This window comes from Leopardus geoffroyi, chromosome D4, assembly GCF_018350155.1.
Source record: "Leopardus geoffroyi isolate Oge1 chromosome D4, O.geoffroyi_Oge1_pat1.0, whole genome shotgun sequence".
NCBI classification, from domain to species: domain Eukaryota; kingdom Metazoa; phylum Chordata; class Mammalia; order Carnivora; family Felidae; genus Leopardus; species Leopardus geoffroyi.
The window spans coordinates 26,657,363-26,684,035 of record NC_059342.1 but is presented as its reverse complement, the minus strand read 5'-3'; the positions used below and the strand labels follow the sequence as shown (position 1 = coordinate 26,684,035).

Below are 26,673 nucleotides of genomic sequence, written 5' to 3'. Positions count from 1 at the left end.
AAAATGTTAATTTTCTTCCTTAAAAATATTTTTTGGTGCTTGCCTATTAATATTTCAATCTTCCTCCTATTTGATTTTAACCTAAAGGGAGAGGTCCATACAGAGAAAGACCATATGTAATTGACTATAACAGGAATGACTTTTGGAATAGATAATAATTACTTAACTGAAAAGATGTCTGAATTTACTATTGTAGATTAATTTTACTAGTTTTGTTGTTGTTTGTGTTTTCTCACGTTGACAGGGTTGCTTTAGACACTCTTGCTGCATTGCTAAAATCAAGTAAGTTTTTAAATACTAGAAATACTAGATACTATTTTTCCAAGTATTCTACTATGTTAAAGAAACTCGAAATGTAGATTTAGTCTGTAGTTATAAAGCTGGTTTGTGATAATGAAATGTCAAAGTTGATTTTTCATATGGTTGATCGATATATGTCCTAGCTAATGTCATTTATGTTTATTGAGCTATTGTATAGTATAGTTCAGTACACTTATGGAATTTTTTCAAGTACATGGGGTTCCTTTTTATAAGTTCATTATGTAAACATAAAATCTTGTCAACAGAAGAAAGTAGTATGTGAATATTACCTAAGTATCGTCTTTTAAAAAGTGAAGGTAACATGGTATTGAGGATATTTACTATGAAAATATTTCGAACAACTCTGTCTCTACTATATCGAACACACGATTTTCATGTAGAAACCTCCTATTAGAAATTTTATTTCTATCAAATTCAAGTTTATATCATTAAAAAGTGACTTAATGTAAATTTACAGTTTACTAAATTCATTTACAAACTAAAGCAACTGTTTTCTGATCTTCAGAATTTAAGCATTTGGAGTAAATGTGTCTCATGGTACAGTTCCTTTGGAAAGTAATTTATCTACATTATATATTTTCTCTAAGATACTCACTATCTGCTTTTTAATTTGTAATTTTTGTTAGCACTTCCAGTCTCATTGCTTGACTAGGTTAACATTTTGACCACAGTAACATTTAGTCCTAAGGATATGTGTTATGGCTTTCTATCTTATTTTCCCCCCAAACTGTCTAATCAAGGGTACGACTAGGTTGCCTTTAGATTTGAATGGCCAGAGTTGTTCATTTGAACAGTAGCAAATGATTAATTGTTTGAAAATCTGGTGTTTGGTAATGATTTATTTAAAAAGTCACTTAGGTGTTAGTATTACATACCAGAGAATATAAAATTCAGTTAACCGTTTTATCTTTGAAATGAAATGTGTAGTACTCAATTAGATTAGCCATGTAGCTTTATTTCCATATTTGATAGGATAAACTTTAGACCAAGATCAGAATACTTGGGTTAATTTTCAAAGATAGTTGTAGCCTTGCTTTGTTGTGCCCTGACTTTGTGGTTCAAATTGTTACAGATTAATTTTTAAATTAATATAGGCATATGTTTTTGATTTAGAATAGATTAAAATAGCTATTAAAACTGAAGCTTACTAATTTTCAGAATCACTGATAACAAAATCACTAAGTCAGTAAAAACGCCCTCATAAGTTCCAATTATTTGTAGGAATTGGTTAAGATGACTGAAATCTGGTATCTTCCATTTTAAAAAGTATTCTTCCTTTTACTCCCTCGTCCTTCAAAGGACTATGGTGGGCAAACATATCCTTTTACCCCATCAGGTAAAAATGTGACTGACCAGTAGGATGAGTCTAGTTCCTATCTAACATGTTTTCATATGGCACATGGCACTAGAAGGATAGTGCACACTGCATATTTTTAAATGCATATTTAGTAGCACACTGCATGTTTTTAAATGCACTGTGGCATTTTGGAACATTCTTACCCATTGATTTTTTTTTTAACTGCTTTTTTTGGAGGGCGCAGTAATTTACTTTAAAAGGGTAAATGAGATTACTGTAATAAGCCTGAGTGAGTGTAAAGCAAAGAACCTGGATTCATGCCCAGTGCAGAATGACAGGCACTTGGGTGCCATCGCTAGAGTATAGATGAGATGCTGCAGTCTGAAGGGGAACCTGAATTTCTTTTAACCAGAGAGGGAAGAAGAGACATAGGCTGATTTTGAGTTAGGTATCCTGAACACATGAATAAAAAGCCCTTTACTAAACTTTTTAGTTGTGCTCAGTTGCAGATTGCAGATAGCTCTGTTCACTTCTCTTCACTCAGCACCTGTGTTTGAATTATGGGCAGGTTTCTTATTTGATCTTTAATAAAGAATTTAAATTATTTCATATAAATACCGTTTAGGCTGTTGGGAATTCTAGTGGAAACCACGTTTTGTAATAGGTGTTACAGTGATCATAATGTCTTGTAAGAAAAATCGTATTCACAGACAGTAAACGAAAGGAAAGGCTTATATATTCCAGGTGGTGTAAACAAAGTATGTATTCCCTTACAGTACACGAAACTCCTGTTAGTCAAAACTATTGAACTGATTTTGTAAATAGCCACAGCTTTGGCCGACAAACTCTTCAAGACACAATAGAGGTTTTTAAAGCTTTTACACAAGAAGGCTTCACTCCCCACATGAATTTCTTCCAGCTCTCTAATGCCTTCTGATAGGGCATTAATAAGTTTGTTGATCTCAGTATCTTTATGTTTTAGGTACGTATTAGCACATTTGGAAGCTGTAGTAATTCTTTCAGGTAACTAAAAGCAGCAGAACATTACTGTTATCTTAGTGCCTATGCCATGAGGCAGGCGGTAAACTTAGGAAGAGATTGGAATTTCTTTGTAATTAAAGAAGCTAAGTAATTAAATAAATACCAACCAATCAATGGGTTGGTATTCCACATTATTTTGTGCTCTTATCAATGGCCTACCTATGTGGTGATGGGTGGCTCAGGATGTTGCTATGATAGGATTCCCCTACTGCTATTCTAGTGAAATGTACCCTTTTGGTTAATAATTTAAAATAGTAACACTTTACAAATAATAAAGTAGATCAACTTTGTAAATTTCTGTTAATTCTACCCCAGTAAAAGTGACCATTTACAAAAAAGCTCTTTAATGTACTTTTTATTACATTAAACAATTAATGATCAGAAAGCAGTAATGTGCTCCTTACATTTCTAAAACATTGACTAAAAGTTGTGTAAGTATTTTTTTTTTTTTCTTTTGAGAGAGAGATAGAGAGCAAACAGGGGAGGGGCAGAGAGAGAGGGAGACAGAATCCCAAGCAGGCTCTGTGCTGTCAGCGCAGACCCAAGGTGGGGTTCGAACTCAGGAACTGTGAGATCATGACCTGAGCTGTAGTTGAGTCTGATGTTTAATTGGCTGAGCCACCCAGGCGCTCTCAAGTTGTATAAGTATTTTTAACTTACCATTGTTATTGCATGGATATTTATGTAGTTGTGGGGGTAATTGAAGCAGTTGATTTCATTGGAAACACATATAGATTGTAATACTGTATTATAGTATTAATTGAAGCTACAATCCAATGGAGTTAATTTCAGTGGAAACACAAGGTTTATGATAGGACTTACAATAATGATAATGTCTTTAAACAAAATCATACTCACAGCCAATAAGGTAAAGGCTTATATATTCACTGTAATCAAAGTTGGTTTAAGTTTTAAACTACATGAAACTTTAGTATTCACGTTTAAAAAGATGTAGCCCTAATTGTATTAAAGATATTTTGATATTTATTAACCATAAAACAATATATTGGGCAGGTTTCTGGAAAATGTAGTCATCTGAACCTTTTATTTTGTTAGATAAAAAGAATAAATGTGTGGCTCCTACATATTTTTTCTTTTTGGAAAAAAAGTTGTAAGAACTCATTACAAGATTGTAGCGGTATTTTTAATTTGATTTATTCAAACAGTTTCTCTTGTCATTTAAAAAATATTCTTTCTCAATTTTCTTTTGTTAAAGAAACAAACGCCAGGAGAGCTGTAGACAGAGGATATGTCCAAGTCCTTTTAACAATTTATGTAGATTGGCACCGCCATGATAACCGGCATAGAAACATGCTCATTCGGAAAGGAATTTTACAGAGTTTAAAAAGTGTTACAAACATCAAGTTGGGAAGAAAAGCATTTATAGATGCCAATGGGATGAAAATTCTCTATAACACTTCACAAGTGAGTTTTTTGTTTTCTTCCTGGTTATGTGTTAATATTTCGTTCTTAAGAAAGTTAGTATTTCTATAAATACTCACAAAAGTATGATAAATATGTTTAAGAAAAAAATCTGAAAACCAAAAGGTGCAGTCATTTCTCACGTGACCTCACAGTGAGTTGGAGAAAGTGCCCGGTGCATATCTCCACAATATAAGATTTTTTCCTCATAGGCAAAAAGGACGATGTGTGTCTAAATCCATCCACTGGGCAGGAAGGGACTCCATATAGCCATGTTTTCTAAGATGTGCAGTTGACTGTACTCAGTTTTGCATGTTTCCCTCATAAGGTATTTATGGATCCTTTACAGCTGGTAAGATAGTTCTGTTGCCTCTGAGTGCTGTCAATGTCTCCCTTCTGGATAGAGCATTTTTACATAGAGAAGGTACAAAAGTGAACCCTGGAGTTAGGAATCCTAGTCCTGCCAGCCAGCTTCACCATAAACCTTCTTGACAAAAGGCTTAGCAAGAGGACTGTCAGCTCTGGACAATGGGGATGTTACAGTACAACCCTTTTGTTTTTAGAAGGTTATAATTACTAGAAAGAAATCTGTCTTTTTGAAAATTGCAACCATTATCTTGGTTGTGCCCTCTCGGTCTTACACACAAGTCTTTTTCTACGTGGCAGTAGTTAAGATATCTGAACACACGATTTACGTTTACCCTAAGCTTTTTCTTTTCCACATCAATCATATGCACTTGTATTTACTATTCCTAATATAGACAGTGATGGATAATTGGTATATTAGGAAGAGTTGAGTGGCTTTGTTTATGTCACTTAACATGTCTGAGCCTTAATCTCTCATCTATTCTGACAGGCTAGATGTGAAAATTTGTATTGAAAATTTTATGGGATATCAAAGTGCTATCTAAATGCCAGCTGTCAGTAATAATAATAATAATAATAGTGTTATATGTTATAGATTCAAATTCCCCTTTCATTACCCCTTCTCAAGATCAGATACCAGGACAGCAAATTAAAACTATTGAAACTTAAAATCGTGGTATTCAGGCTACTTGTTTTTTTATAAGCTGAAGAGCCAGCTTATTGGAGGTGCTATTGTATGATAACTGATACAGTTCTGAGACAGGCTTAGCTAATGCACATTCCTTTTTATTTCTTACACCTTTCTCTCTTACTGTGTTTTTTACTTAATGCTTTTTTTTCCCTTCTTCCCTTACATTAAAAAGAATTTTTATTTTATGCCCTAGGCTTGCTAAGTAAATATAAATATTTATATTTATAAATTTTACTCATAAATATTACTTGGCACAGTAGCTCCGCCTTATCTGTGGGGGATACATTCCAAGACCCCCTGGCTTAGATGCCTGAAACCTGAGACAGTAGTCAACCTTATATATATGATGTGTTTTTTCCTATACTATACATACCTATCATAAAGTTTACTACTTAGGCCCAGTAAGAGATTAACAACTAATAATAAAATAGAACAACTACAACAATATACTGTAATAAAAAGTGAATGTGGTCCCTCTCTCTCAGAATATCTTACTGTACTGCACTCATCTGTCTTAGGATGACATGAGATGATAAAATGCCTGTGTGATGAGATGAAGGGAGGTGAGTGATGTAGTTATGTTGTTGTAGCATTAGGGCTAATATTGACCTTCTGACAGTTGACCTTAGGTCAGAAGGAAGATCATTGGCTCTGGACCAGACTTGACCATGGGTAACTGAAACCAGGGGTAAAAAGGGGTTGATATACTTCAGTGACTTTGGTGCCAAAGATGGTACTATTTTTGCTTAGTTAAAATATTTTGAGAAAAGTATTAACTAAATTTGCCATATGAAGTTCTTATTTATGAAGAGACCCTTCTGAATAGCCAAAGCTACTTTATAATAAAAAAAAATACTTTTTTTTTGTGATATTTGTCTCTTGAAATTTATTGATGTATTACTTTATGAAGTAATGTAAAATTGGTTCAGTTATTCACCAAAGGCATATTACCTTTTTTCTTTTCTCTTTCTTTTTTTGTTTTCTTAAAAAACAGGAATGTTTGGCAGTTAGGACCCTTGATCCTCTTGTCAACACCTCCAGTCTAATAATGAGGAAGTGTTTTCCTAAAAATCGCCTGCCACTCCCAACGATTAAAAGTTCTTTCCATTTCCAGTTGCCAGTTATTCCTGTGACTGGGCCTGTGGCCCAGCTCTACAGTTTACCCCCTGAAGGTAAGATGACATATTTACTGCTGGCTTTCAGTGGTTCTTGGAATTGTGTGACTGTTGACTTTTTATTTCTTGTTTCTAGTTCCTCAATAAAAGAAGGCCTACATACACACAGTAAACTTTCATATTATGTTTTAGTTAAATATTTCTTTAAATATAAGAAATTGAAGTCTGATAATTAAGGGAAGTAGTGTGGAATATTACATTTATGTAAATTCGAATTTGAAAAAATTTATGCATTACATATAGGAGCACTATTTCATAGTTTAAATAAATTTTCAAAGGATAAGAACGTAACATTAAATGTTTAGGTAATTATATTTGGGCCTACGTTGATAACTTTTTGATGAGCCTTCATTCTTTTAAAGTCAAGAATACCTAATTGCCAAAAATGTTATGGTTTATGCTAAGTAAAACTTGCACATGACTTACCCGAGTGAAAATAATGAAATGATCAGAAGTTGGCTGTTTGTCGTTTTCAGTACAATGCTGAGAACATAGTAAAAGAAGTAAGAGTTTAATTTCTTAATGCGGGGAAAAAGATTTTTTTTGGGGGGTTAAGACCTAGCAAAATGGAAAAGAGAATGTAGTCTAGGCTATTGATAGAATTTCTAAAGTATTTTCTTGTCAGTTACTTTTTTGCAAAAACAAATGGAAGATGTTTTATATTTAAAAGCAATTACTTGAAATAAATGATTTAAGAGAATTTCCAGGTAATTATAATTAATTTTATTATTCTTGATATATATTTATTAGTGGTATATGCCACAGAGTATACTGTTAAGATATTATTTAAAAAAACATTTTATTATTAAAGTACAAGTTTAGTCCACACAAAATATCAAAATGGATTACTCAGAAACTGCCTTTAAAAGGTTTAAAAATCTACAACTAACTCAGGGACTTGAGTAAGACAGTGAAGTGAAAACAGTTAATTTCTCTTTCCCATTGCATTTCAAATTACCACAGACTTTAAAAATAGGGTAAGAGCTGTACCAAAAGTGAAAACAAGGTAAAAGAAGCATTCTCATGAAACAAACAGAACATGCATGGGCACCTGGATGGCTCAGTCCCTTAAGTGACTGCCTCTTGATCTCAGCTCAGGTCTTGATTTTAGGGTCATGAGTTCAAGCCCCACGTTGGGCTCTGCACTGGGCGTGAAGCCTACTTAAAAAAACAAAACAAAACAAAACAACTCAAAATCAGATATGGAACATGCAACAAACATGGTGGAGATACGAATATATTAAAGAAGAGCATCAGCTCCCTACTCAGCTTTCTGTAAATGCAACTTCTCAGACTCCACGTTGAGGTGCCAGTAGCACCTATTTGGAGGGACAGTCAAGGAGCAGTTAGAATCCTTTTCTGTCCTGTGTCTCAGTGTAGAATTATAGGGGTTTAAGTGGTGGTTGCAACTCGTAGAAAGCTGGGGAGACTTCTGTCGATATAACAGGTAGTAACACTGGGAGGAGGATAGGATATAGGGTACACCCCATAGTGTTCTTTATTCAGTGTCCAGAATAATCACATAGGTCGAGAAAACTGACTTCTAGTGCAGTGAATTCAGCAAACATGGGGAAAAAATGACACAGAGATGATATTTTCCTGAGGGCTCCTTTTCTTTTTCATCTCAGACTAATGGATCACTAAAGTAGAAATGGACATTTACATTGACTAACAAGCCTTCGTGATTAAGATGTGAGAGGAGGGTTTTAACAGCAACTGTTCAGACACAAGGAAAATACCTTCTTTCTGTTTACCATTTTTTTTCATGTATCAGGCTTAATTATGTTTATCACAGTTTTCATTACTTTTTTTTGATGTTTATTCTTGAGAGAGAGAAAGAGCATGAGTGGGGCAAGTGCAGAGAGAGGGAGACACAGAATCCGAAGCAGGCTGCAGGCTCCCGGCTCAGGGCTGTCAGCGCAGAACCCGACGCGGGGCTCGAATTCACGAACCACGAGATCATGACCTGAGCCGAAGTCGGGCACTTAACTAACTGAGCCACCCAGGCACCCACAGTTTTCATTATTTTTTACCTTCCTCAGGTAGAATATAAGTTCCATGAGGATAGGACTGTTGTTTTTTCCCTTCATTTTATCCTCAGCATCTATTAGACACAGATTGTGTGCATGTAACATTTGTTGATGAAGGAACTGAGCTGACCTTGAGACTTAGTCTCTAGAACATTAAATACCAAGAGATAGTGAAGCAGTGTCTACAGAGATTTGAAGGGAAGAGTCCTGATTCAAGATTTCTGAAAACTTATTAGTTTCCTTCTGTATGTGAAGGTGACATATTCTTCGGTATATAATGGTATGGAAGTAGATTATCCAGGTATCCTTTCTGAAGTAATCATATGAAATATAACTCCAGCTCAGCCAGTGATGAATTAAGATTACATGGTAGCAGAATAATTATATTAAACATTACAAAGTATTAATTATGTAACACTAGATAATTGTAATATTCTTTTGAAATACATCTACAAACTCTTGGCCAAAGATACATAATCCTCAGCTATAGCAAACTGGGTCTTTTACACAAATAAACTAAAGTTTATAATATTTATATTACATATAATTTATATTATTTATATTGTTGGAGTTCCTATTCTTAGGAATATTACACTATTCTTGCATTTCTAAAATAATTATAGAAATAGTGGTTCAGATATGGGTTTTAAAATGTAAAATTAACATTTGAAACAGGGATCTTTAGTGTGGGATCTATTGAACCATAGGAATCCATGGATGGAGTTCGGAGACTGTGAACACTTCGACATTCTATATAAAATTATGTACTTTTTTCCCTTGAGAAAACATCTTGAAGAGATCTATTTATTGTTCTAGAAAAGCAAGGAGACTTCAGAGATGCACAGAAATCCTGAGAGTGCTGAATACAAAGCAACAACCAGCAAATCAGTTTTAGTAATAAGATATCTAAGTGGATAAAATACTCTGACTAAAAGGAGAAGAATCTCAGGTTGGGTTCTAGAGTGTAAGTAGCTGATACATTCTGGAGACTCTTACCACAGCAGGATTGAAAGCTTGAAAGTAAATAGATTGGCAGATGTATAGCTGTTAGTCCCATCTCAGAAGAGTCAGTATTATACTGAACAAATGTTTAAAACAAGACAGCAGGGATTATTTCATACAGGTTAGATAATAAGAAGTATGTCATAAATACTAGAGCAAAGATAGATAACATTGTAAACATTGACTAAAAAGGAGAAGTTCATGGAAACACAGTGTTATTTTTCTTTCAAAACAAATTGAGGAAGTTCATCCAATCCAAATGGATGCAAAAGATAAGTCCTGTTAATACATTTCAAAATATGATTTAAATGGACAATATTTTAGACAAATGTGAGTAACTAAAATTGACCTAAAGAGTAGAAAATCTGCAGGTGAGGTTGCCTTCAGTGAAGACCCCAGACACTGATGACTTGATCTTAATTTTCAAGAAACTTTCCTGTGCTTTGTTTTCCAGAGCATAGGATAAAAGGGCAAGTTTAGAAGCAGCTTCGTTCTGAAATCAAAGCCTGGTAGGAATAACCTGAAACTGGAGATAATTGTCACTCACGAAAATATAAAAGTCCTAAAATATTAGAAAATTGAATTGAGCTGTATTTTTCATGACAATTAAGGATTATTTTTTAAAAAGTAAGTTCATTGTAATATTAAGATTTTAATTAATAGAATTTAACAATAGGTCAAAGGAAGAAAACCAATGAGTCCCTTGCTAAATGCCATGAAGAGATTTAATAAAAATCATTCTTAGTTTCAGATCAAATTTCTTAAGGAATCCAGGAATATTTCCCGGACAAGCTGGATATTATCCAACTCAGATCAATAGCCAACATCACACACAGTAATGAAATGTCAGAGAATGCCTTGCTCAACCATTGTTCAGTAACATCATTTTGAAAGCTCTAGGCAGATCCATAAGCCTGGGAAAGGAAGGGTCTTAACTTTAGCCTACTCTTTCAGTGACTGTCAGTATCTGTGGAGGATATTACTGTCTATGTAGAAAATCCCAGCAAGTCAGTTAAGAAGATGTGTCTTAGACAAGATAAAAGTTCTTGAAGTACTGTTTATAAGATACATGTATAAAATTCAGTAGCTTTCCTGGGTTATGTATGCAGATACAGGAACAAAACCATTTAGAAAACAGGGAAAGTGGATCACATTTAAGGAGCAATAGCAAAAGCTAAATAAACTCCTTGGAATATACGTTCCAAAACCTTACAAAAAATTCTGACTCATTCCTTGTAATTGTTACATCATATAGATATAATGTAATTTATCTAAGTAGTGTCCTGTTGAAAGGCATTTAAGTTTTTCCCTGTATTTTATTAGTTTTTAGTATAAATGAGCCAAGGACATTTTGAAGACCGAGTAACAAGGATTGATTTATATTCCCTGATTTTAATTGTATAATTATAATGATTGATATTGTTCATTAGAATAGAAAAGAAGGCCTCAGACACTCTAAGCTAAATGACATTTCACATCTGGAACAGAAAACCAAAGGAAAATGATGTGTAAAGGAAAATATTTGAAAGATTTGGTTAAAAATTAAAAACATTTTCTCTCTGATACTGAACTGCACTTTCCTTCCTCCCTATCCAGGCAGTCATCTTTCTTGTTTGCAATAGACTTTTTTGAATTCAGTCCCTTTCTTTCTCTCTTATAGTTCATTCTCTGAATGTCAGTTCTTCCCTTGTTTATCCATGGCTAACTGCTATTAGTACATTGGCATACGTTGACCCAGGTTACTACATATATGTAATATGAATAGTTAATTTTTTGCTATTTCCAGAGGAACCTATGGCAATTTGGTGACTGTGTTAATTAGGATGAATTGAGCTGCTGTTACAGAGTGACCTAGGACAGTACCATAGTCACTCAGGCAACAATAGTAACAGACACTTTCATAGCACATACTTCTTGCCTGGCACATTATGTATTAGCCTGTATAATGCTCCCAGCAACACTCATTTTATGGATGAGGAAATGGAGACACAACTTATGGAACTTGCTCAAGGTCAAATGTCTAGTAAATAGAGGACCCGGATTTGAATTAGGTATTCTGTCTCCAGAGCCGCTTTGTTATACTGCAACAAGATAGAAGATTGTTTTTTCTTACATATTCATCCAGAAGATGGGCAGATAAGCCTGGGCAGTAGGCCTCTGTTTCACAGATCATCAAAGGAAACAGTTCTCTTTGTTTTCATCCTCTCCTATGGTGGTTTCCTCAAGTACATGTGGAAAATGGTCATGAAAGAAACGGGAATGGGCAATTTTCTGTGGCCTGGAATTTTGTGTTTACCACTTTGCCTCCCATACTTTTGGCTAAAAACTTATCATATGTCTATAACCACTGTGAGGGAGGCTGGAATCAATAACCTCTAGCAAAACCTCAGAGGCTCTGTTACTAAGGGGAAGGAGAGAACAGACACTTGGGAGGTAGGGAGGAGTTTGTCATCTTCACCATTAGAATGCACATTGGAAACGGAAGTCCAAAGGAATTTGAAGAAGGTGATGTCAGCTAGAGGGAAGGTCAGGAGGTCCTAATGCTTATCACCCCCACAAACACAGCAAAAACAATAAATAACCAACCACAAAGTGATGGAAATATATGAGAAAGAGTGTTTTTAAAACCCTGAAGAGCTCAAAATCCAAGGATGGCCACAGAGCGAAGTATGGGAAGTGTTTTCTCTGCACTACCCCATCTCTTAGTCCAGACCAGCGCAGCGCCGGGTGGGGTTTCCTTCAGAGAAACCTCACCCTGGGGGGGAAGAAGCGGGAGAACCCAGGATGCCTTCGCACTGTGGATGTCGGTCGCCTTTGCTGCTGAGGCCTTCCAGGTCTGCACCAAAGCTGATGGAGCTGCACGGAGTCCTGCCTGCTGCATTTACTCTCTGGGGATGGAGCTGTTGCTCTGAGCCCATGCAGCTGCTGCTGCTGCGTCTCCCCACCAGCTGGAGTCACTGTGGGGAGCCCCAGACACCCACACTTGTTTTCCACAAGGGATCTGCATGCTCTGACAGCTGACACCACCACTGCAGCAAGGGCACCTGTGCTCTAGGACCAGGCATGGCGGTGGTTCCACACGTGCCTGACCCTGGGATCCCAGCTGTGCTACTGCTCTGAGTGCTAGCATGCTAGACCAGGGACTGGGAGGGAGCCCCTTGCCCAGAGCTCTCCCACGTTGTCTGTCTCAAGGAGAACAAGGAGGCCCTAGAAGCTTTTGCCTCTTAGGAACCCTCCAGCCCTAGCTACCGCTGCCACCTGAAGACCCTCAGAGTCAATGTTGACATTGATCTCTGCTGACGGAGCTGCACGGGGACTGTGCTGCTGTGCCTTGCCAGGGAGCAAAGATACTACATCTTCCCCAGCCTCTGTCGTCACAGCTGTTTTCAGGTAAGAGTCTTTCCCACCCAAGCCAATCCGAAAAGGCTGAAAGAAGCAAGTGCATCCTCAAATGGGACAGTGAAGTATCCTCCAGACTGAGACGGCACTTTGAGACCAAGAAAACTACGTAAGCCACTCCATACCGTTTACAGAGTTTTATTCAAGGTAACTTATTGAGGAGAGCAGGTGGGCGGTCTAGGTGCTGCTACACAGCTATTCTTTGCCCAGTCCAGACCTTAATCCACAGCTTTGATGGAGCGAGGGGCATTCGTGGTGAGGTCAAAGGGTAGTTATCTAATGTGGCACCATATGTGCACCGGAGGATCTCTACCCGTTATCCAAAATGGTGCCATCTGTGCACCACTTTAGGGAAGCTCAGAGCAAGCCTGTCTGCGTTCTGGCCAAGGCATACATTAACCTCCACTGGGCCCTGAGGGAGGCATTGCTTGGACATGACCAAGATGGAGGGCCGCAGGTGGAGTCGGTTTGTTGGCACTCCTACACAGGTCAGTATCTGTGTGAACAGAGATGCAGAATCCTCAGCAAAATAATAGCAAACCTATTTTAACAACAAATTAAGAGGATCATATATCATGATCAGGTGGGATTCATCTCTGGGATGCAGGGACATTTCAGCATCCAGAAATCAAAATGTGATATACCACAGTAATAAAATGAAGGATAAAAATAATATGATCATTGCAATAGATGCAGAAAAAGCATTTGGCAAAATTCAAATCCTTTATGATAAAAACTCTTCTAACAAATTAGGTACAGAGAGAATGTTCTTCATCATAATAAATAAAGGTCATATATGACAAGTCCACAGCTAATATTGTGTTCTATAGTAAAAAAGTTAACAGCTTTTCCTGTGAGATTATGGAGAAGACGGAGATGTCCTCTCTGGTCATTTCTATTCAACACAATACCGGATGTCCTAGCTATAATGATTAGGCTAGAAAAATAATTAAAAGGCCTCCAAATCAGAAAGGGAGAAGTAGAATTATCTGTTTGCAGATAATCTTATATATACAAATGATCTTATATATATAAGATCATATATATATACACACACACACACACATATATATATATATATGTATATATATATATATATATATATATATATATATATATATATATATATAAAGTCTTTATATATATATAAAGTCTCCACCAGAAAATTGTTAGAACTGATAAGTGAATTCAGGAAAGTTGCAGGATACAAAATCAAATATACAAAAATCAGTTTCATTTTTATACACCTAATAAACTATCTGAAAGAGATGATAGCAGCTTTATTTACAATAGCATTGAAAACAAAATAGGGATAAATTTACCAAGGAGTTGCATGATCTGTACACTGGACACTATAAGACGTTGATGAAAGAGATTAAAGAAGACACAAATAAATGGAAAGATATCCTGTGTTCTTGGATTGGAAGAATTAATACTGTGAAAATGCCCATATTACCCAAAGTGATCTACAGATTTAATGCAAACTCTATGAAAATTGCAATGGCATTTTTCACAGAAATACAAAAAATTACTCTAAAATTTTATGGAACTTACAAAAGACCCCCCGGTAGCCAAAGCAATCCTGAGAAAGAAAGCTAGAGAGGCATCACAGTTCTGGATTTCAAACTATTACAAAGCTATAGTAATCAAAACAGGATGGTACTCAAATAAAGTAGGCACATAGATTAGTGGAACAGAATCGATAGCCTAGACATAAACCCACACATATGGGGTCAGTTAAGAATACACAGTTGGGGGAAGGACATTGTTTTCAATAAATTGTATTGGGAAGGCTGGATATCCACATGCAAAGGAACGAAACTGGACCCCTGTCTTATACCACTCACAGAAGACTATCTTGACATGGATCAAAGACTTAATTATAAGAGCTGAAACTATAAAACTTCTAGAAGAAAACTTATGGAGAAAGATCTTTGACATTGGTCTTGGCAGTGATTTCTTGGGTAGGACACCAAAAGCACAGGCAATGGAAGCTAAAATAAACAAGTGGTATTTTGACAAACTAAAAAGATTCTGTTTTAATTTCAATTTACTGCCCTACAGAATGGGAGAAGATACTTGCAAAACATATATCTGAGAATGAGCTACTGTCTAAAATATATAAAGAACTCTCACAGCTGAAGAGTACAAAAGCAAGTAATCCAGTTAAAAATTAGGCAAAGGACCTGAATAAACATTTTCCCAAAGAAGACATACAAATGGCTGATAGTATATGAAAAAGTACTCAACATCAGTAATCATCAGGGAAATGGAAATAAAAACCACTTACTGTATCACCTCACACCTGTTAGAATGGCTATTATCAAAAAGACAAGACATGGGAAGTAGTTGCAAGGTTGTGAAGGAAATGGAACTCTTTAACGTTGTTGGTGGGAATGTGAAAATGGTACAGCTACAGTATGGAGGTTCCTCAAAAAATTAAAAATACAACTACCATATGATCTAACAATCCTACTCCTGAGTATATATATATCCAAAGGAATTGAAATAATTATCTTAAAGCGAGATCTGTACACCCATATTCCCTATAGCATTATTCACAATAGACAAGATTTAGAAATGAACTTAATGTCCTTTGATAGATAAATGGATAAAAGACCATAAGACTTCCTTCCTTCCTTCCTTCTATCCTTCCTTCCTTCCTCTCATTCTGTCATGTATATATATTTGAATATTATTCAGCCAAAATAAAGGAAGGAGAACCTGCCATTTGCTGCAACATGAATGTATCTGAAGGGCACTATGCCCAGTAAAATACACCAGATGGAAAGACAAATACTGTAGGGTATTACTTATATGTGGAATCTTAAAATAAAAACCAAAAAAAAAAAAACCAGCAGCACAAAAAATGATTTTGTATGAACAGAGAATAGAATGTTGGGTGCCACAGGTGAGGGGAGTGATAAATTAGTTGATGGGGTCAAAGCATACAGATTTGCAGTTTAAGAGGATTACATTCTGAGAATCTGTGTGCAGCCTGGTAACTATAGTTACTAATATGGTATTGCATACTTAGACATTCATGAGAGGAGCTTTTAAGCATTTGTACAACAAACACACACACAGACACTATTGACAATGTTAATTGTGTGAGGTGATGGATGTATTAGTTATCTTTGTTTTGGTAATCATTTTGCCTTGTGTATTTGTATCAAATCATCACATTGTATACTTTAATAGATACAATTTTATTGGCCATTTCTTCCTCAATAGAGTTAAATAGTTTAGAAAAATATCCTTTTTTAAAAAATGTTTATTTTTGAGAGAGTGGAGAGACTATACATGCATGCACAAGTAGGGGAGGGGCAGAGAGAGAGAGGGAGACACAGAATCCAAAGCTGGCTCCAGGCTCTGAGCTGTCAGCACAGAGCCCAATGCGGGGCTCTAACCCTCAAACCATGAGATCATGATCTGAGCCGAAGTTGGACACTTAACCAACTGAGCCACCTAGGCACCCCCCAAAATATTCTTTTAAAATATTCTCTATCTTGTTTTAAAGCACTCAGTTACTCACCTGAGTACTCTACTCTTCTTTCCTTGTCTCTCCTACAGCCATGGTCCTCATGTCTCTTTACATTCTGTTCCCTGAGTTTTTCTCTAATGTATAGTCATTATCCCCATTCCTGCTATATTGGTCAGACAGTTACTGTCTCCAGTTAAATGGTCCCCCTCCACATATGTTCTCCCTCTCACCCGCCAGAGTGATCTTTTGAGCAGTTTCAAGTTGAATTAAGCCATTTTCCTCTTGAAAATTCTCAGTGCTTATCTTCCAGAGGTTAAAAATCTAAACTACTTGGCCTACTGTGTGCCCTACATGTTCTCATTCTTATTTGCCTTTCTTAGTACTTTTCCAAGCATACAAGTTTAGTTGCACTTGCTGTTTCCCAAAGATACCATCTCAGCTTTTTGTTTTCATTTTTCTTAAAAGCCACACTCACCCACCCTTATGTTCACCTAGAAAGCTGCTATGTTTTCTGGATATTCAGGATATTGCTTAATCACTACCTGTTTTGTGAGGCGATCATTCATAGCCCCGTGACCCCAAGCAGTTTGCAGTTATTCCATCCTCATATTCCCATAACTGTTTTACGTATATGACTTCATGAACATAAATCTTTTGTATTGTAGTTATCTGTTTACTCTTTGCTGCTCTTTAACCTCATGAGCTCCCTGCAGACAGGGAGTAAATATATTTACACATATTTAAAAGAATACCCAGCACATTGCACTGTATAAGGCACATGGTAGCCATTGAAACAAATAGATGGGAAGTCAGTTGATAAAGGCATGAAAGCAGTTCTTGAAATTTGTCATGTACAGGAAATAAGATGTTTCATTCAGGCTGTTGCAACAGAAGACATTATTCATTTTTAAAAACCGAGAACATCAGTAAAAACACCCATGCATTTTTACAGTGCTTTTTCAAATTTTAAAGCACTTTCACTTTATCTGCTAGGTTTTTCAACAGCGTTAGAGACGTTTTTAATGAGGCATTTCATTAACTTTTCCTTTGGTGATTGAAACGCCCATATGGTATGTCTGTGCCACCCTGTCTTCGGATGTGCATGTTGCAGAATGCTTACCTCTGACCTACTCATAGTGCGTTTTGTGTCACAGTGGACGACGTAGTGGATGAAAGTGATGACAACGATGAGCTTGACTTAGAAGCCGAAAATGAAACTGAAAATGAAGATGACGTAGATCAGAATTTTAAGGTTAGTGTGACTCCATCTTTAGTCGACTTTATAAATTGTATCCACAGTTGTAAAACAAAGGTTGGGGAGGTAGGTATAGCTTGATGGTAGATTAATTCATGTAGTCCCCATCTGTTTATTATGATGAGGGTGGACACTGAATTAATGAAAGGGAAAATAATATTGTTCTGAATGCGTTGGTCTGAAAAGGGTGTGAGAATAACTTACCTTCACTCTTTTTGGCCAGGATGACCTCAGGTAACCCATCTGGCTTAGGTTTCAAAGTCTAAGGAAATCTGAGTTTGAAGGAAAGTGGTTTGAGACTCTAAGTGGCAACCTGTTCCTCTTTCAGCAATCTTTTGGAGTATCAAAATAGTAGGAAAATGATCTGTAACTGCTGGCTCTTTGGTAAGAATTAGTGTCTACATGATGATTCTTAGGTTTCAGGTAATTGGAGAATAAAATGGACAAAAGTATTTATTGAATTGAGACTAGATAAAAAATATTGTCATGTGATATTAAGTGAAAAGGCAGGGGAGTTTTCAGAATTTGGTGGCACCCCTAGAAGTATAGGGACTATATTTGCTTTATTTAGTGTTAGAAGGGGTTGTTTTAGTATCTTTGGAAAAGTATCTGTTTAACTCTTTCAGTTTTCAGCTGTTTAACTTAGTGCTTTTTTGGCATATGGGGAGGGATTCATTTGACCTTTGCCTGCTTGCACCTTTTTGTCTTGAAATGTTACATCAAAATTGGGTACACTGAGTATTTGACCCCCTCTGGAGATAGAATCTAAGATACTGGAGGGAGATTTCCACCTTTTTTTTTTTTTATTTTATTTTTTTAATGTTTGTTTATTTTTGAGAAAGAGCATGAGTGGGAGAGGGGTAGAGAGAGAGACACAGACTCCGAAGCAGGCTCCAGGCTCTGAGCTGTCAGCACAGAGCCTGACGGGCTCCAACTCATGAACCCCGAGATCATGACCTAAGCCAAAGTTGGATGCTTAACCAGCTGAGCCACCCAGGCGCCCTGAGATTTCCATCTTAATAGGAGATGGAGAACCAGTTTTATTATCACCAACTGTGATCACCAAGGCAGGCTTTGGCAGAAATGTCAAGTTAGCCAATCTGGACAGCATGATGGTCTACATTCTTACCTCAAGAAGCTGCAAAGAAGAAAACCCATGCAGGCTCTGATGGTCAAGGCAAAAAATCTGGGCTAACTGTGTGATTGTGGTTCGGGACTTGATGGAAGTGAAAGAACTATGGGATGAGAATTTAGATTCTGTTATGTAAAGTGTTCCTTAGATAATAGGAAAAATCATCTGTTTGGATTCTTTGGGAAGTGAGTGTTTAAGGGTAGTAAAATTTTTCAGATTGACACTAAATTTATGATTTGAAGTATTATATTTTGATAGAAACTTTTATGTGCTGTATGTTTCCATGTTATTAAAAACATAGTATGTTGAGTATAATTCATTCTTTATGATTCAGGGTCCTCATTAAAATATCTGTTATTGGGATCACTACAGATGTAAAGACAGAGAGATTGGTGGGAAAATAGAACTCAATAGGAATTATAACAATGATTCTATTTTGCTCCTTGGAAATTGTCAGTGTAGATGCATGAATACATTACTTAAAATTTTTTTAAAAAATCATATGAGAGTAAAGTTATGTATATTATGTATCATGATCCTATACCCCTAAATATGTTAGTGTATATTTCCTAAGAATAGTGATACTCTCTTACATAACTACAATGCAGTTATTAACTTCATAAATTTATAGTGATAGAACATTTTTATCTAATCTACCATCCATATTTGACTGTCAGCTGATCTAATAAATGTCCTTTATGACATTTTTTTCCCTCTCTCTAGTATTTTTTTTTTCCTCTCTCTAGTGCTAACATCAGATATTGTGTTTAATTATCTTGTCCCTTAGATCTCCTTTAATTTAAAACATTTCCACATATTTCTTTCTCTTTTGTGACATTCACATCTTTGGAAAATATAGTTGTTGGCTGTGTTACTCACTGGAATGTCCATGATTGCTCACGTTTCCCCCACTTTACCTTAACACAGCAGTTGTAATAATAAAAAATAATAGAATGAATTTATTGAACATCCAATCTTATGTTAGTCCATGCTCTTTTTAATTTTTTTTTTAAGTTTATTTATTTATTTTGAGAGAGAGTGAGCACGACTGGGGGAGGGGTGGAGAAGGAGACAGAGAATTCCAAGCAGGCTCTGCACCATCAGCACAGAGCCCGATGTGCGGCTCAAACTCACAAAGCGTGAGATCATGACCTGAGCCGGAATCAAGAGTTGGATGCTTAACCGACTGAGCCATCCAGGCGCCTGTACTTTTTTTTAAAAATTGAAGTATAGTTGACATACACTATTTTATTAGTTTCAGGTATACAGCATAGTGATTTGACACTATGAAATGTTCACCATGGTAAGTCTAGTTACCACTTGAATTTACCATTTATGCTAATCCATGCTCTTTACATATAGTAACTCTAAAGCCTCATCTCAGTCCTCTAAGTTACATGGTATTAATTACCTCTGCTTTACATGGCTAATAATCAGAAGAAGGAGGCACAAAAAGATTACTAATGTAGCTTATAAGAGGGGGGACAGGATTCAGAATAAAGCAGTCGGATGTGAATGTCAGCTTTCTTTACCACCATGCTATACCAAAATGTTATTTGTTTATTTTTAAAGGGCTACAGAATTGTTGACTCTTTGAAACTGCTGAGTTCTATTATCTTATTTTCTTCTTTACCACAGTCTGCCTCTTACTGTCTTTGGCAGTTACATATTTAGTAAAACTTAATTTTTCCTTTTATTCTAAATCCCATTACTTCTTTCCTTGTCAGGTGAACCTGATATGCATTGAGTTTAATATTTGTGTTCCATTGTGTTTATACTCATAAAGACTCTTTTTTTCCTCACCATAGCAATCCCATTCTCTATTCTCTTTACCCCAGATGTTTCAGCTTGGAGCATTTATAGAAACCTGGAGGTTTAGAAGACTCATTTCCAGATAGCCAGGACTTGTCAGTATACACACTTCAATGTGTTTTTTCCCTCTCCTTTACTTTAGAAGAACTTTAAGGAGTGATAGACAGTTGTTGTTGTTGTTGTTGTTTTTCCCTGAGGCTGTCAGTAGCCCCTAATCTTTGTTTTTCCCTAAACCAAAACACAGAATTTCCTGCTGTTGACCTCTCAAAGTACAGTTTTTTTGGTCCACAATGACTGTTTTACAGATAAATTATTATTATTTTTTTGAAAGTAGAGAGCCAATCTCTAAGGCTTAATTTTCACAAAGTATTGAATATTGAATTCTAGTATGTTTAGAGAAAGAATAATTTTGTAAACTTTTTGTTATTTTAAAAGCATTCTCTGTTAGGTGCCAGTCAAAGAAATTATATATTTTGATTCATCAATTAATAATTTGAAGACACATGAAGTTACATATTCAAGTACTAATAATTATATAATAATGATACAGTAATTATCATGATACTCTTTAAATACACATAGTGTTTATTATTTCTGGCAATGGAGAAAATCTTTTTGTTGGTATACAAGGGATAGCTAAGTTCCTGAATATAAAATATGAGAAATACATAGTATGTTTTTCCTTTTAAATTACTTAATACTAAATATGTACATAGAGTCTGTGGAGACTATGTGTATATGCATATACACGTATAGAAAGTATTGTAAGAATTGGGTCATGGTAGAATAAATTTAAGGCTAAAAGTAAGTTCACTCTGATAGTAAGGTAAATGCAAAGTTAAAAATGAATGCCCAGTGCAGACAAATCTCACATCTCTCTTTTCCAGTGAAGGTGGTGGTAAGTTTGTATTTGTGTGAGGCCACATTTGGTGAGAATAGCTTGGGTAGTAGGTAAACTGACACTTGTCCTTCTGTCACAGCATACTTCTGGTCTTAGAGCAGATACAGATAAAATTAATCCCGGATGCATATCCTGTTTTCCTAAGGTCAGACCTCTCCTTTAAATTTACCCTCTTCTTTCTTAAAAGGGCATGAAAATCATTTCTGGTTGTTGTTCAACTTTTCACTTTTTTCCCCCCGAAAAACAAAGTGAATGGTGACACTGAGCTTTTCTAAGGGAAGTTATTGACCAAGGAATACAAGAGGATGGTATAATCATTAATTTGTCTTGAGGCAGTCCATCGAGCAACAGTGTATGCTCTGAAATCAATGATGAATTTTACATCCTGGGTGTTCTCTTTGCATGCTGTGTAATTTTGAGCAAGCCACTTAACCCTCTCTCTACCTCCGTTTCCTCTTCAGTTAAGTGGAGGTAATAATGCTATCTACCTCATAGTGTTCTTGTGCAGATTAAATTATGTAAAACCCTTAGCGCTTCACACATTTTCACTGCTTAGTAAATGTTATGATTATCACCACCACTATCTTGTATTTATATTTTTCAATTTAGTTTTAAGTTTTACTGCCCTTAAATGTGAATAAAATTTTGACAATTCAGGAGGGCATACTTTAGTCTGGATCTTGATGCTAGGTTTTCCATCTTGAGGTGCCCGAATGCTGCGTTCTATTAGAGTAACCTTTAACACAATAAAACAACCAAAACAATGAAATGTGCAACAATGAAGCAAAAATATAAGCACATTTTAATTTATACAGCTTTTATTCAGTGATTATTCTCTACATGTGATTAATAATTTGGAAAATTTTAGTCTGAATTATATTCTGTAACTTTTTCTTAACTGGTGACATTTTTATTATTTCAGAATGATGATATTGAAACGGATATTAACAAGCTAAAACCCCAGCAGGAACCAGGACGAACGATAGAAGAACTTAAAATGTATGAACACCTTTTCCCTGAGCTTGTTGATGATTTTCAGGTATAAATATGGAAAATACAGCATCTTAATTGATTTTAAGAAAAAATTCTTTTTTTTTTTCTTCCTTAGGCCTATGATCACTGGTTTCCTTCTCCTTCCTGTTTCTAAAATGTGAAAGTAATATTGCCTTTCTGAGTGACATTGGACTGCTGCTTTAGCATTCTGAGCTGCAAACTGCTTATTTATAAAATGAGGGGACCAGCTCATTTAGTTTTTGGGCTGGCTTAAAAGTTTTTTCATCACTTTGGCTCATTGCTTTAATTGGCAGTTTCTTACTCTTTGTAAAAAAATAATCTTTAAAATGGCATTTCAGAATCTGACATTAAAGTCATTTTTGTAGCAGTTGCATCCAACTGAAGGGGAGTCAAGAGCTAAGAAAGTGCTAAATTAAAACTGCAGTCTGCTTGTTGTGTTTCCTGGAGGTTTCCATGTAACGGGACGGGGTGTGGGGGGTGGGGAGGACAACTTGAAGTCTTTATATCTGATTTGGTTCACAGGGAGAGTGACTTCTTGTTAACATTTCTTACCCTCATTTATTTACTGGAGTGCGCGTACATAGCGTGGGTTACGTAGCAAGTAAACCTGATTGAATTGATGGTGATTAGTAGGTTTAGTTTCTTATTCCCACTCAGCTGCCTGCTGTGGTGGGTCCTTGAGTAAGTCCCTGAAATTGCCCAGAATCTTAAACTGTAAAATAAAGGGTGAACCAGATAATCTCAGATTTATTCAGCTCATACTACAAGCCCCATACCCCATAAACCCATTTATTTCCATTATAATTCTTAGTTGCCTAAAGAAAAAGACTTTAATATGAAGTTATGAGAAATAAAAAAAGAAATACAGTTGATCCTTGAAAAATGTGGGGGTTGGAGGTGTCAGTCTCTGAATGGAGTAAAAAGTGCATGTATAACTTTTGATTCCCCCAAAACTTAACTACTTAATAGCCTCCTGTTGACTGGAATCCTTACTGATAATAGAAGCAGTTGATGAACACATTTTGTATGCTGTATGTATTATATACCAGATTCGTACAAATACAGCAAGCTACAAGAAAGAAAATGTCGTTAAGAAAATCATAAGGAAGAGAAATACGTATATAGCACTGTACTGTATGTACTGTGCGTATCAGAAACAATCCGGGTTAGTGGTGTTGACACTCACTGTGCTCATTCTTCAGGGTTCTCTTTGGGATCTTAACGAGCTTGGGACGCAATAGGAACAGCCTCTAGTTGCTCCCCCCCCCCCCCCCCCCCCGCCATTTCCTCGGTGCTCGCAAAGATTTGAGGGATGTTGGAAGGTACTCTAAAATCAGGCGGACTAGAAAGAAGGCAGGAGTAAAGGAGAATGGTATTTGTCAAAAAGAGAAAAAGAAGAAGACAGGAGGAGGCGTTTGGGAAAGGGTACTGAACCTACTAGATGTATGGCTGTTCTTTAAACATCTTTGTGCCCAGCTAAGAACTGCTTAAAAATAACACCTGGGAGGTGACAGATAGTGCTACCTCAAAGCAGAAAAATACTGCAGAAGGAATTTGGGGAAGGAATTTCTTCTTTCTTTTCTGTGTGTGTATAGGAACTATATAACATGATTAAAAATGGTAGGAGTTTTGATGTGTGAATAAAGAAAAATAATTTTTTAACGGGTGTCAAGGCCAGAATTTTGGTTCTCATTCTTTCGCAGGCTACTTCTTTCTTGTAGGCTATGATGGTGAGTTCTTGTATATCTGCCTGTTAATTCATCACCCAGAATAGGCTACCCTTGATGGTTTCCTGCTTGGCCCCTAACAGCTGGTCAGCTTGTCCTTTAATTTGGCTGCTCATAGAAGTGGGTTTCTACTTGTGGTCTGACTTGGCCAGGGCCGGATGGTAAAGACGGGTTTGTCAGAGTGTAAGTGCTCTGAAAAGTCTTCCCAAGTAACTTACTCCTTTTTATTATGTGTAAGCAAAAGAAGCTATTTCAAGTATTTCAGTTAATATGTATTTATCAATGTGTTCTCTATTTTGCCACAAAGTATAGTGTAGAATAGTTAACTGTATTTCTGTGGCATGTGTTACAGGAATAGCACATGGTCTTTTATTTACACAACTGGACAGTTATTTCTAAAGTAGCTGTGTTGGCAGTTGACTGTCTTTCTCATTTTTAAATTTCAGATGAATGCATCTTTAGGATACATTAATCTCTATTTTTTGAATTGTGTGTTGGAGCTGTATCTAAGCAGCAAGATTTAAGTGATACATTTTAGAGAATTAAAAATATTGGTTGGTTCCAGATAAGAAGTGTTTGAAAGAATTTTTTCAGCCATCATCTTATCAGATACTGGCAGATCATGAGATATTAAACACAAATGAAATTAATTTCAACTTTTTAAATGACTTTTTCCATTTGGATTTACATGTCATTTTCAGTATCAACCATTGGAGTTTAAAATTACTTGATGCATTTGTTAGAATTCTGAACACCACCCACTTAGCTTCCAGATGTGTTATGGCTACTATTCAGTGGCCAGATGGAGGCAAATTGAATAAATTTGAAGGCAACTTGTAGAAGTGTTAAAGTAATTATCAACAGACTTTTGAGGGACCTTTTTAAAACTATGATTATTTATTCGTAGTGACAGTTACAGTTTTATTTGCTTTTGTTTCTTAATGGCAGAATATGCGAAGTGTCAAAATTCTGAATTGTCACAGCTCTTTTTTCATGTATTTGTGGTGGCATGATGACGGTTACCATATGGACTTTTGTTAGTTTTGTTTTTCTTTTTTTCCTCTTTTTATTTTGGTTTTAAATTTTTATTAAAGTTATGTATGGACAGAGTTTAAAGAGTCACATAGCTTTACCTAATTTAATCAGGAAAAACTGGGTCCCTTTCCCACTACTGTTTCCTACCATCACTTTTAGCATGTTTTTGACACTAATCCCCATATTTCTAAATGGTAGGCTCACAGTGTCATCTCTTGATTTTCCTGCTTTTGCTCTTTTTTGTTATATTATTATTTTAAGATAGGCATCCAATAATTTTTAGTCTTCTTTTTTAGTACTGTATTTAAAATTTTAAGCTACAGATTTCCCTCTAATTACTGTTTTAGCTACATTACACATGTTTTGATATTTAGTATTTTCATTATCTTTGTTTGGAAACTTTATTTCCATTATGATTTTTTTCTTTCATCTGTTGATAATGTGAAAGTTGGCTTTCCCAATTTTGTATTTATCTTTTTATTTATCTGGCATACTGTGGCAGAAGAGGACATTCTTTATGATTAGAATCTCTTGAATTTTTTGAGGCTTCTTTTATGGCTTTGAATTTAGTCAATTTTCGTTACTACTTCTTGTACCCTTGAAAATAATTCTGCACCTGTTAGGCACGGTTGTGGGTTTGGCCACTGTGACAGGATTGTTCATCATGTTGAGAAGATCTTTTCTGTACTTAAGGCTTTTTATTCCAGTGCTATCAATTACTGTGAAAAATGTGTTAGAAATTTCTCGCTGTGATTGCAAATGTGTCTCCGTTTTGTAGGTCAGTTTTGTTAAATATTTTTGGAGGCATACGAGTATATATTGATTTCTGTTCCCTCTGAAATGAACTGTTAATGGTTATAAAGTTATTGATACCATAAAGTCTCTAAGACATTTAAGGCAAAAAAGTTTAGAAAGTTATTAATGTAGCTAAATTAATTTTGATGAGCTGCCCGGTATCTTTTTAAAGCCTTTTGCTTTGAACTTTTTGATATCTTTAGACATGTATCTTTTAAACAGCATACAGTTGGATTTTTATTTTTTATTTTTATTTATTTATTTTTTTTTTTTTTTTACAGTTGGATTTTTAAAAAGTCTGAGGCTGCCATTTAACTGGAGCATTCAGTTCATTTACATATAACTATTACTCTATTTAGATTTATATTTATGAGATCAGATTTTGTTTCATCTCTGTATCTTTGTCTTTTGTTTGGCCTTCATTTGGATTGACTGTTTTTTGTTTCACTTTTTCACGCGTATTCATTTGAAAGCTCTACAGTCTTGTTATTTTTTATTTTAATCAGCTCTATTGAGGTGTAATTTACATATAATAAACTTCATTCCTTTAAAGTATAAGTTTGAGTATTGACATACATGCAGAAATTCTAGTTACTCTTGATGTAAGTTTTTACTATTCAGAAGTTAATCAGGACCTTTCTTTTTTCTCTTGATTACAAAAGGAAACTTGGAATACTTTTAAGTATCATCACCTCCCAAACCAGTGTATATACTTTTAATTTACATTTTAATTCTAGCTTTTAAAAAAATCATTGTGTATGGTACTGCTTTGTG

The 26,673-nt window shown here is 35.6% G+C and overlaps 1 protein-coding gene across 4 annotated transcripts in view; it reads left to right on the top strand.

The window, feature by feature from the left end:
• The window catches only part of AGTPBP1 (ATP/GTP binding carboxypeptidase 1), a 165,562-nt gene that overhangs the window by 60,726 nt on the left and 78,163 nt on the right, over positions 1 to 26,673 (top strand). For all 4 annotated transcript variants that reach the window (XM_045469902.1, XM_045469901.1, XM_045469904.1 and 1 more), the window contains exons 9-13: positions 245 to 282; positions 3,876 to 4,084; positions 6,133 to 6,310; positions 17,383 to 17,480; positions 22,251 to 22,367. In XM_045469902.1, coding sequence (XP_045325858.1) covers positions 245 to 282; positions 3,876 to 4,084; positions 6,133 to 6,310; positions 17,383 to 17,480; positions 22,251 to 22,367 — 640 coding nt within the window. The remainder of the gene's footprint in view (positions 1 to 244; positions 283 to 3,875; positions 4,085 to 6,132; positions 6,311 to 17,382; positions 17,481 to 22,250; positions 22,368 to 26,673) is intronic.